This window comes from Armigeres subalbatus, chromosome 1 (assembly GCF_024139115.2).
Source record: "Armigeres subalbatus isolate Guangzhou_Male chromosome 1, GZ_Asu_2, whole genome shotgun sequence".
NCBI lineage: Eukaryota > Metazoa > Arthropoda > Insecta > Diptera > Culicidae > Armigeres > Armigeres subalbatus.
The window spans coordinates 230898297-230909410 of NC_085139.1; the positions used below are offsets into that span (position 1 = coordinate 230898297).

Here is an 11114-nt window from a genome sequence, read left to right on the forward strand (position 1 = left end):
GAACTTCCGGAGGAATTCCGGAGGAACTTCCGAGGAATTCCCGGAGGAACTTCCGAGGAATTCCCGGAGGAACTTCCGGAGGAATTCCCGGAGGAACTTCCGGAGGAATTCGGAGGAACTTCCGGAGGAATTCCCGGAGGAACTTCCGGAGGAATTCCAGAGGAACTTCCGGAGGAATTCCGGAGGAACTTCCGGAGGAATTCCCGGAGGAACTTCCGGAGGAATTCCCGGAGGAACTTCCGGAGGAATTCCCGGAGGAACTTCCGAGGAATTCGGAGGAACTTCCGAGGAATTCCCGAGGAACTTCCGGAGGAATTCCGGAGGAACTTCCGGAGGAATTCCCGGAGGAACTTCCGGAGGAATTCCCGGAGGAACTTCCGAGGAATTCCCGGAGGAACTTCCGGAGGAATTCCGGAGGAACTTCCGGAGGAATTCCCGGAGGAACTTCCGGAGGAATTCCCGGAGGAACTTCCGGAGGAATTCCCGAGGAACTTCCGGAGGAATTCCCGGAGGAACTTCCGGAGGAATTCCGGAGGAACTTCCGGAGGAATTCCGGAGGAACTTCCGGAGGAATTCCCGGAGGAACTTCCGAGGAATTCCCGGAGGAACTTCGGAGGAATTCGGAGGAACTTCCGGAGGAATTCCCGGAGGAACTTCCGGAGGAATTCCGGAGGAACTTCCGGAGGAATTCCCGGAGGAACTTCCGGAGGAATTCCCGGAGGAACTTCCGGAGGAATTCCGGAGGAACTTCCGAGGAATTCCCGGAGGAACTTCCGGAGGAATTCCCGGAGGAACTTCCGGAGGAATTCCCGGAGGAACTTCCGGAGGAATTCGGAGGAACTTCCGGAGGAATTCCCGGAGGAACTTCCGAGGAATTCCCGGAGGAACTTCCGGAGGAATTCCCGGAGGAACTTCGGAGGAATTCCCGGAGGAACTTCCGGAGGAATTCCGGAGGAACTTCCGGAGGAATTCTGGAGGAACTTCCGGAGGAATTCGGAGGAACTTCCGGAGGAATTCCTGGAGGAACTTCCGGAGGAATTCCTGGAGGAACTTCCGGAGGAATTCCCGGAGGAACTTCCGAGGAATTCCCGGAGGAACTTCCGGAGGAATTCCCGGAGGAACTTCCGGAGGAATTCGGAGGAACTTCCGGAGGAATTCCGGAGGAACTTCCGGAGGAATTCGGAGGAACTTCCGGAGGAATTCCGGAGGAACTTCCGGAGGAATTCCCGGAGGAACTTCCGGAGGAATTCCTGAGGAACTTCCGGAGGAATTCCCGGAGGAACTTCCGGAGGAATTCCGGAGGAACTTCCGGAGGAATTCCCGGAGGAACTTCCGGAGGAATTCCCGGAGGAACTTCCGGAGGAATTCCGGAGGAACTTCCGGAGGAATTCGGAGGAACTTCCGGAGGAATTCCCGGAGGAACTTCCGGAGGAATTCCGGAGGAACTTCCGGAGGAATTCCCGGAGGAACTTCCGGAGGAATTCCCGGAGGAACTTCCGGAGGAATTCCCGAGGAACTTCCGAGGAATTCCCGGAGGAACTTCCGGAGGAATTCCCGGAGGAACTTCCGGAGGAATTCCTGAGGAACTTCCGGAGGAATTCCGGAGGAACTTCCGGAGGAATTCCCGGAGGAACTTCCGGAGGAATTCGGAGGAACTTCCGGAGGAATTCCCGGAGGAACTTCCGAGGAATTCCCGGAGGAACTTCCGGAGGAATTCCCGGAGGAACTTCCGGAGGAATTCGGAGGAACTTCCGAGGAATTCCCGGAGGAACTTCCGGAGGAATTCCCGGAGGAACTTCGGAGGAATTCCTGGAGGAACTTCCGGAGGAATTCCCGGAGGAACTTCCGGAGGAATTCCCGGAGGAACTTCCGGAGGAATTCGGAGGAACTTCCGGAGGAATTCGGAGGAACTTCCGAGGAATTCCCGGAGGAACTTCCGGAGGAATTCCTGGAGGAACTTCCGGAGGAATTCCCGAGGAACTTCGGAGGAATTCCTGGAGGAACTTCCGGAGGAATTCCTGGAGGAACTTCCGGAGGAATTCCTGGAGGAACTTCCGGAGGAATTCCCTGAGGAACTTCCGGAGGAAATCCTGAAGAAACTTCCGGAGGAATTCCCGGAAGAATTTCTGGAGGAATTCCTGAGGAACTTCCGGAGGAATTCCCGAGGAACTTCCGAGGAATTCCCGGAGGAACTTCCGGAGGAATTCCGGAGGAACTTCCGGAGGAATTCCCGGAGGAACTTCCGGAGGAATTCCCGGAGGAACTTCCGGAGGAATTCCCGGAGGAACTTCCGGAGGAATTCTGGAGGAACTTCCGGAGGAATTCGGAGGAACTTCCGAGGAATTCCCGGAGGAACTTCCGGAGGAATTCCCGGAGAAATTTCCGGACGAACTTTCGGAGGAATTCCCGAAGGAATTTCGGTAGGAACTTCCGGAGGAATTCCCGGAGGAACTTCCGAGGGAATTCCAGGAGGAACTAGCGGAGGCGTTCCCGGAGGAACTTCCGGAGGAATTCCGGAGGAACTTCCGGAGGAATTCCCGGAGGAACTTCCGGAGGAATTCCTGGAGGAACTTCCGGAGGAATTCGGAGGAACTTCCGGAGGAATTCCGGAGGAACTTCCGGAGGAATTCTTGGAGGAACTTCCGGAGGAATTCCCGGAGGAACTTCCGGAGGAATTCCCGGAGGAACTTCCGGAGGAATTCCCGGAGGAACTTCCGGAGGAATTCCCGGAGGAACTTCCGGAGGAATTCCCAGAGGAACTTCCGGAGGAATTCCCAGAGGAACTTCCGGAGGAATTCCCGGAGGAACTTCCGGAGGAATTCCCGGAGGAACTTCCGGAGGAATTCCCGGAGGAACTTCCGGAGGAATTCCCGGAGGAACTTCCGGAGGAATTCCCGGAGGAACTTCCGGAGGAATTCCCGGAGGAACTTCCGGAGGAACTTCCGGAGGAACTTCCGGAGGAACTTCCGGAGGAACTTCCGGAGGAACTTCCGGAGGAACTTCCGGAGGAACTTCCGGAGGAACTTCCGGAGGAACTTCCGGAGGAACTTCGGAGGAACTTCCGGAGGAACTTCCGGAGGAACTTCCGGAGGAACTTCCGGAGGAACTTCCGGAGGAACTTCCGGAGGAACTTCCGGAGGAACTTCCGGAGGAACTTCCGGAGGAACTTCCGGAGGAACTTCCGGAGGAACTTCCGGAGGAACTTCCGGAGGAACTTCCGGAGGAACTTCCGGAGGAACTTCCGGAGGAACTTCCGGAGGAACTTCCGGAGGAACTTCCGGAGGAACTTCCGGAGGAACTTCCGGAGGAACTTCCGGAGGAACTTCCGGAGGAACTTCCGGAGGAACTTCCGGAGGAACTTCCGGAGGAACTTCCGGAGGAACTTCCGAAGGAACTTCCGGAGGAACTTCCGGAGGAACTTCCGGAGGAATTCCCGGAGGAACTTGCTGAGGAATTCCCGGAGGAACTTCCGGAGGAACTTCCGGAGGAATTCCCGGAGCAATTCCTGGAGGTACTCGCTGAGTAATTCCTGGGGGAACTTTCGGATGAACTCCTGAAGGAACTTCTACTATTTCGAATTATTGGAAAAAGAGAAATAATGTCATAAAAGAAGTTTTTTTCGCATTCAAGTGTTTTACCCTCTGCTTTGGTTTAACGCATGCAAGAAGGACGCATTAAAAGTGATTCTTCATCTACGTTTGCCAGAAGAAGGACGTTGTTGTTGTGAATCGAAATGATCACAATTCTGTGTGGCGGAACGTCCTCATTCAAGATTTTCTTTCTCTGCGTTTGTGGGACGTCCGGAAGAAAGTCGGTGTTATTGTGAATCGATATGATCACAATTTTGCGTGGGGTTCGCCCGCATTCAAGAGTTTTTTTCCTGCGTTGGCGGAAGTCCCGCAAGAAGAAATATGTAATGCGTGATGGGACGCCTGTATTCAAGTGTTTCTTACTCTGCGTTGATGAGACGCTCGCTGGAAGGACGGTGTTGTTGTGGATCGGAATGATCAAAATTCTGTGTGGCGAAACTCCCACTTTTAAATTTTTCTTCTTCTGCGTTGGTGGGACGATTGCAAGAAGAACAGTGATATTATGGATCGAAATTATCACAATTCTGCGTGGTGGGACGCCCGCATTCAAGTGTTCGTTCCTCTCCAAGCTTGTTGCTAATCTATGAAAAACGACAACAAAACAAATGTCATTTCTTATTGTTGTTGTGTTTGTTATTGTCCAACGATGGTCTTGTAGCCTAAAAAATTAAACATATCGACATAAGGAGAGTGAATCCAGAACAAAATACGATCAAAATACATCTGAATAGAGAGATATCGAGATAGGGAGGTTATCGAGATGTAGAATTCCCAAATGCATGTAGATCGAAGGGACCGAGGAATCCATCAACATAGGGAGTGATATCGAGATATAGAACATCTAGACATAGAGAGTGGACTGTAATTTGTTCTGACCCCATCATCTTGATACCTAAATCTATGAGAATACATATGCATACACAGTTCGAGGGAGGAGGGAGAGTTCGACTGTAGTTCTTTTAACGTAGGAAAACATCTTTTTCTTCAACAGATTCACCAATGAGGAAGACCTGGAGCACCGATTGGAAGTGATGTTGTCTCGCCGTGCCGTGGTGATGGCACAGCAGGCTCGTACCGGCCGTGTGGACTGCGTTGGCGCCTCAAAGGGCTTGTTCTTTGGATTGCTGTTGCTGGTCGGTTCATTGATCTGTCTGATTCTGTTCTTCGTGTTGGTTAGACATCCGCAGCTGTCACTTCTGGCGATCTACTTGGGTGACGCTTCGCACTGCATCCTGATGGTTCTGGCCATCTTTGCCATCATCATTGGATTTATTCGGTAGGTGGTTTTTATGTGACACAATTAGGGTTCAAGTAACTTAAGTTTTGATTCTTTTCATTCGCGCAGCGTCCAGAACCTGAAATTCCGCTGCGAAGAGCAGAGCAACCTGAACGACATCCTGCTGCGTATTTCGGCCTTCGGTTTGTTTATCTACGCCACCTTCAGTGTGATTGCCGGGTCGTTGAACTTCCTCGAGAGTGAGCCGAACCTGCTGGTCATGGTCACCGGAATCGTTGCCATCGTTCAGGTTGTGATTCAGCTGCTGTTCATTGCGGACGTTTCGCGTCGTCGCGTGCACTTGCCGGAGCACGACCGCGTCAAGCCCGGTCGCCAGATTGTTACATTCCTGCTGATCTGCAACGTTTCCATGTTCGCCATCTACACTTTCGAGGCGCAGAAGGTGTTTGCCAATCCGGTGAGTTATGCGAGACTGTGAATTGGGTGAAGAAATTAACGAAGCTATGTTCCCATTTCGAACAGGTTCAATTGGACTTCTACGGTTTTATCGCTTGGTCGTTGATCCAGCGTGTGACCCTGCCGCTTTGCATCTTCCACCGGTTCCACAGCGCCGTCACGCTAGCCGAAGTATGGAAGACCACGTACAAGGCACGGTTGGAGTAAATTCCGGAAGAAACAGAAAAGGATACAGCAAACGTGAAAACGCACAGCTCCGTCGCAGCACCAACTCGAGATCAGGAGAGACAGAAAGGAGGCACTCACTCTCACGTATGCACACACATCCACGTATTGTCATGAGTTCGTTCGAGGTATCAGTTGGGAAAATGTCGGCGAGTGAGTGCAGGTTTTGTGGTTTATGGGCGAAGTTTGTGGCAGAAAACAGAAGGTTTTTAGTGTTATAATTAATCACATGTGATTTGAAATGATTTACTTAATTTATTGAGTTTATTTTGTTCGATTATGGTAGTGACAATATTTGAGAATTACGAGACAACTGTATTTAAGTCAAGTATTTATTTATCATTTAACCTAGTAAGGAAAACAAACGGATGTAATTTTTTCATAAGTTTTGATACAAGCCAACAGTAGAGAACGGAGATCCTCTGAGCAGTTAGCAGAAACAAGAGGAAATCTGAAGAAATAGATTCAAGTTTAAGCCATACTTCATCAAGTTGTAATAGAGTGTATCGTAAACATACCAATTTAAACAAAACACAAACACGTAAAATCCCTTTAGACAGAATCGTATATTGGTAGTTATAAAATTTGAAAATTTTACTCAGAATATAAACCGCATAAACACATTTTCACTCATTACAGAAGAGTAAGAATTAATATAAAAGCGAAGAAGAAAACAAACCATAAAAAACTTAGCAGTTCAGATACCCGGATTCGGAGGGGACATCCATCTGGATCCATCCGGCCGGGATCTAGTTCGAATCTATGTCTAGTTGTTAGATTAGTAACATGTCACATATTTATGCCGGGAGAGAACGAATCCACTCACATGGAGACCGCATGAGCAAGTGGACGCATCCTTTCCTCACGGACAGAAAATGCAAAACATGAAGGCAACGACGCAGTACGACGTAGTGGAAATCGTTTCTTTTTTAATGAGTGGTGATCGTCAGAAAATTTTGCCCACCATATTTACAAAACGAAACAAAATATTAACATTGATACCATGAATTAAATTGTTGACAATGTAATCAAGCAGAAACTGTCACGCTTTTCAGTTTGCTCATTTGTAAATAATTCCCTCCGTTTTTTGATCCACATAGCAGTGCAATTGTGTTTTACTTGTGTAATTTAGTCTTAAATATGTATGCAAATCTTTGACCACGTCAAAACCATCCGACTCCAAACGTCACTCATGATATTTTTTTAACGCGAAGATACAGTCATTTATTCGACCTAAATAAAAAAACAAACACTCACACATACTAACATACTTACTTATCGAGGACCAGAGTCTAGTTTTTGGGATACTTTTTTCTTTATTGGAAACTCGTTGATTTTTCGATGCTAGTCTTAGTAACCGGTGAAGTTTTGTATTTGAGGAAATCTGAAATAAGAATAAATAAAAAAAGATAAAAATAAACTTTTTAAATCTAACATTTAGAACTGAAATCGAACGGCCAAACTGAACCTGTCGAAGGTAGATCTAGACGAAAATCATTCCAGCAGCTCAAACAAGTAGAAAACAATCGAATGCAACGCAAAATTCAATGTTTAGGACGGTACATCAGAGGCCCACGCGCACGCTTGTGTGTGTTTGTAGAACTATGCGCATCCAAATTCCATGCTCAGTAACGATCAAAATAAATCCTACAGTTAAAACAAAAATAAACACACATGGCGACAGGATAGAAACTGCTCGAACCGAATGGAACCGGAAAGGATCACACAACACTGCCGAATTTTAAGAAACAAATGTCACTCACGCTACTCACATCAACAAAATCTAACATCCACTAACACAAGCACACAACCACACACTAACCGAAACGAACGAGAAGGTCTCCCGATGGAAGTTCATTGGTGGCGGCCGTGTGTCCATTGTTTACTTCTTCAGTTGTCGCAAAACAAGCCATAGCGAGCCCAGCAATGGTGAACAAAATAATCAAAACAAAATCAACATCCACTTGGAAACGGGGAATACAAACCAATCTTATCGAATCTGGTGTTTAATGGTGAAATGTCTATTTAGAAAAAAGGTTGCTCGAAGAACATATAAACGAAAACAAAACGGTAGAAACATGCAATAGAAATCGAAACAGTGCACAACAAACAGCAAGTTGTTCAGAACTCATTTTGGTCGACAATTATTCTACTTTTCAGATGATGACATTTACGTCAGTGTAAAGGCAGGTTGTTAAATTTTTTGGTGTAAAACAATTGAACGGTGCAATACAAAAACACAATAAAAATAACTGGTTTGCAATGGAATGAACGTTAGATCATAATTTGGGGTCACTTACGTGATTGGTACTTTCCTCTATTCCTGTGTTTGGGTTTTATTGAGAGACAGCGAATGATCATCCCGAAGCGATACTACCGCACACTCAATTTCGTTTTGCTTTCACACACACACACCAACAATAGAGAACATCCCAACAAGGCAGGTAAATCGAATATGTAAAAGAACGTTAGTTGACCGGAGTCTATTAGTCGGAAACGAATGACCGGAACCAGGAGAAGCAGATGAGAATCGATGAATTCGTAAACATGAAAACAAAACAAAATGCATAAACCTATTTGTAATGAACTTATTCTTGAAAACAAAAAAACACAAGTCGATGATATGTCTCAATTTGATTGTACAAAAAAAAACAAACCAGAAAGAGAAGCTAGAAGATGTATGCAGCAGGAAAATACGGTCATTAACAAATAAAGAGAAAATCATGGAAAATGTGTTTTTTCATTGTTCTTCGAAAGTGAAAATCGTTTTTCCTGTCATCGTTTTGTAAATTCTTATACACCCTTTTTTACCTAATTTAGTTTGCCAACTATCTAATAAATGCATTCATCTCTTAGACTAGGTGTTGCGTGTTTTAACACTATCATCCTTATTTGCTATGTTACATATTTAATTATTATTAATATATTTCAATTGCCTCTGGCAGTTCGGATTTTTCCTCTGGTTAAATTCAGTCATGAATTACAATGTTTTCAACTTACGCTAATAGTTGCAATAAAAGATTGCAACGATTTTTGTTTAAAATTGCAAATTGTTTTGTTGGACCTTTGTTGCAATGTCTCAATACCTATTAGAAATTCTATGAAGTTCATTGGTACTATACCACGGAGGCAACTTCAGAATCATTTTCAAAATTTTATTTTGAATCCTCTGAAGCGCCTTCTTTCTGGTGTTGCAGCAACTATAGTCCATATTGGCACATCATACAACATGGCTGGTCTAAAAATTTGTTTGTAATCAAAAGCTTGTTCTTAAGACAAAGTTTTGATTTTCTGTTTATAAGTAGATTTAGACTATATTTGTTACATTTGGTTTGAATGGCTTCAATGAGACTTTTAAAAGTAAATTTTAGATCTAGCTGAAGTCCTAAATATTTAGCTTCGCTAGACCAATTAATTGAAAGGCCATTCATAGTGACAATATGTCTGCTAGAATGTTTCAAATAAGCAGCTCTCGGCTTATGTGGGAAAATTATAAGAATTTTGGAAGCATTTGGGGAAATTTTCCATTTTTGCAAGTGGAGAAAATATCCAAACCTTTTTTGCAATTTTCTACAAATGACTCGAAGGCTTTGCCCTTTGGCTGAGAGGCTCGTGTCATCTGTAAACAAAGATTTCTGAAACGTTGGTGGTAAATCAGGTAAGTAAGAAGTAAAAATGTTATACAATATGGGTCCCAGTATGCTGCCTTGGGGAACATTAGCTCTTACAGGTAATCTATCAGATTTAGAATGATGATTAGATGATAGTTTACCTGCAGTGAGCGATTTGATAAATAATTTTGGATAAGTTTAAAAATGTACAGAGGAAAATTAAAATTCATCAATTTTACAATCAAACCTTCATGCCAACACGCAAAAAATATGGCAGTCAAAACTACCATTCCGAGGGTTATTTTAAGAATATGCACCGACGATTTTCAGCAGATAACAAACCCGTTTGATTTTACCATGCGCGCAGTAAAAATCAACTGTGACCAATGCGGAATGTTGTCACATGAACTGAAATAGTGGTGAATTTCTCTGAAACCATGGTAAAATTTACTGAAATTTCATGGTAGTTTTATAGTGATTATACAACGAAGCCAGAAATCGGCCATTTTGTAAACCACGTGCTTTTCCAATATTTTTTCAAGAGCACGAGATGAAAGAACCATAACGCGTATGGGGCTGAAATAATGGTAGATCGTTTGCTTAGTTATGCTGAACAATCATAATTTGAGTTTCGGCACTGTACGAAAACTATTACGCCAGATTCGGGCTTTTGGAAATGTATGTAGATAAATGTGTGGTGAATTTGAAATTCACCACGGGAGTCATTCTATAATCACCTTAAAATCAGAGCGTAGTCTACAAAATAGTAGTTTTACCTCGGATTTTTTTTCTGTGAAACACTGTCAAATGCTTTCTCTATATCAAGAAGAGGAACTCCAGTTGAATGTCCTTCAGATTTGTTGAGCCGAATTAAATTCGTAACTCTTAATAACTGATGAGTGGTTGAATGGCCATCGCGAAAACCAAATTGCTCACCAGCAAAAATATAATTGTCATTATTTTATTTTATTGATGTTTAGAGGTGTGCGCCGGTCCGATATTTGTTGGCGGCGGCGTTTGTCAAAATGTGGGTCGGCGGCGGCGGCGTTTTCGGCGTGGCGATTTTTTCATTACGTTTTTCTAAGATTTGTTTTCCATTTTTTGGGATATTTTCAAAACATTAAAAGAAAAATCTTTTAAATTTCGCATGAAAAATCTAATGAACTTTCCAGAAAAATCAATTAGTTTTTCCATAATTTGGAAAATATTTTCGAGCAATCTTTGGAATAACCAAGAGAAGATCTTTGTAATTCTTCAGAAATTTACGAAAAGTTCCTGTTGAATTTCTGTTGAATATCATTCGAAATTTTCAGAGAAAACTCTTGATAATTGTAGGAGAGTGCGATTGGTAGAATGGGTGTTTAACCGTTGGCTTCTTCAGTCTAGAATAATAAAGACGGCTAGTTTGGCATGGCCAACAATAAAACAGTAAAAAAAATAATATAAAGCTCTTTTAGTGGGATGTATTCAACCGTCTAAGACGAGATAAGTACTCTCCATTTAATTCCACCAATTATTTTCGATATCTTTGCAGAGTCGAGTCGAGTCAAGTACGAGACACTGAAGACGATCACACAGTTGTGGTCGAAATACGAATCTGAAAAGATATCGAAAATAGCTGGTGGAATTAAATGGAGAGTACTTAACTCGTCTTAGACAGTTGAATAAAACAGTAAATTCTTAAGAATTTCCGCGGGAAACTTTCAAGAAAAAATCTCGAGAAATTGTCCGTAAGTTTAACGGAAACTTCTTTAGAATTTCCGCGGAGGATTGTTCAAAATGTCTCCACGAAAAATTGTTCTAAAATTATTGGGTTTCTACGGGAAATTCTTTGTACATTAGACGTTCGATAACTGAAAGTAATTTAACTGCAATGCTTTTAACAGCATTTCGATAGTTACATCAGTTTTGCAGTTATCGGACAGCTGAGCTTCAAAACGATGTCAATGTCGATGATAGCTGCATAGCGCTGAACAATCAGGTGCACTTCTATTC

At 44.0% G+C, this 11114-nt stretch overlaps 1 protein-coding gene across 11 annotated transcripts in view; it reads left to right on the forward strand.

Annotated features, from left to right (window-relative positions):
- The window catches only part of LOC134205857 (proton channel OtopLc), a 235334-nt gene extending 227095 nt beyond the window's left edge, over positions 1–8239 (forward strand). For all 11 annotated transcript variants that reach the window (XM_062681510.1, XM_062681506.1, XM_062681512.1 and 8 more), the window contains 3 exons: positions 4582–4866; positions 4936–5284; positions 5350–8239. In XM_062681510.1, the coding sequence (XP_062537494.1) occupies positions 4582–4866; positions 4936–5284; positions 5350–5490 (775 nt within the window). In that variant the 3' untranslated portion in view covers positions 5491–8239. The remainder of the gene's footprint in view (positions 1–4581; positions 4867–4935; positions 5285–5349) is intronic.
- The last annotated feature ends 2875 nt before the right edge of the window (positions 8240–11114 follow it).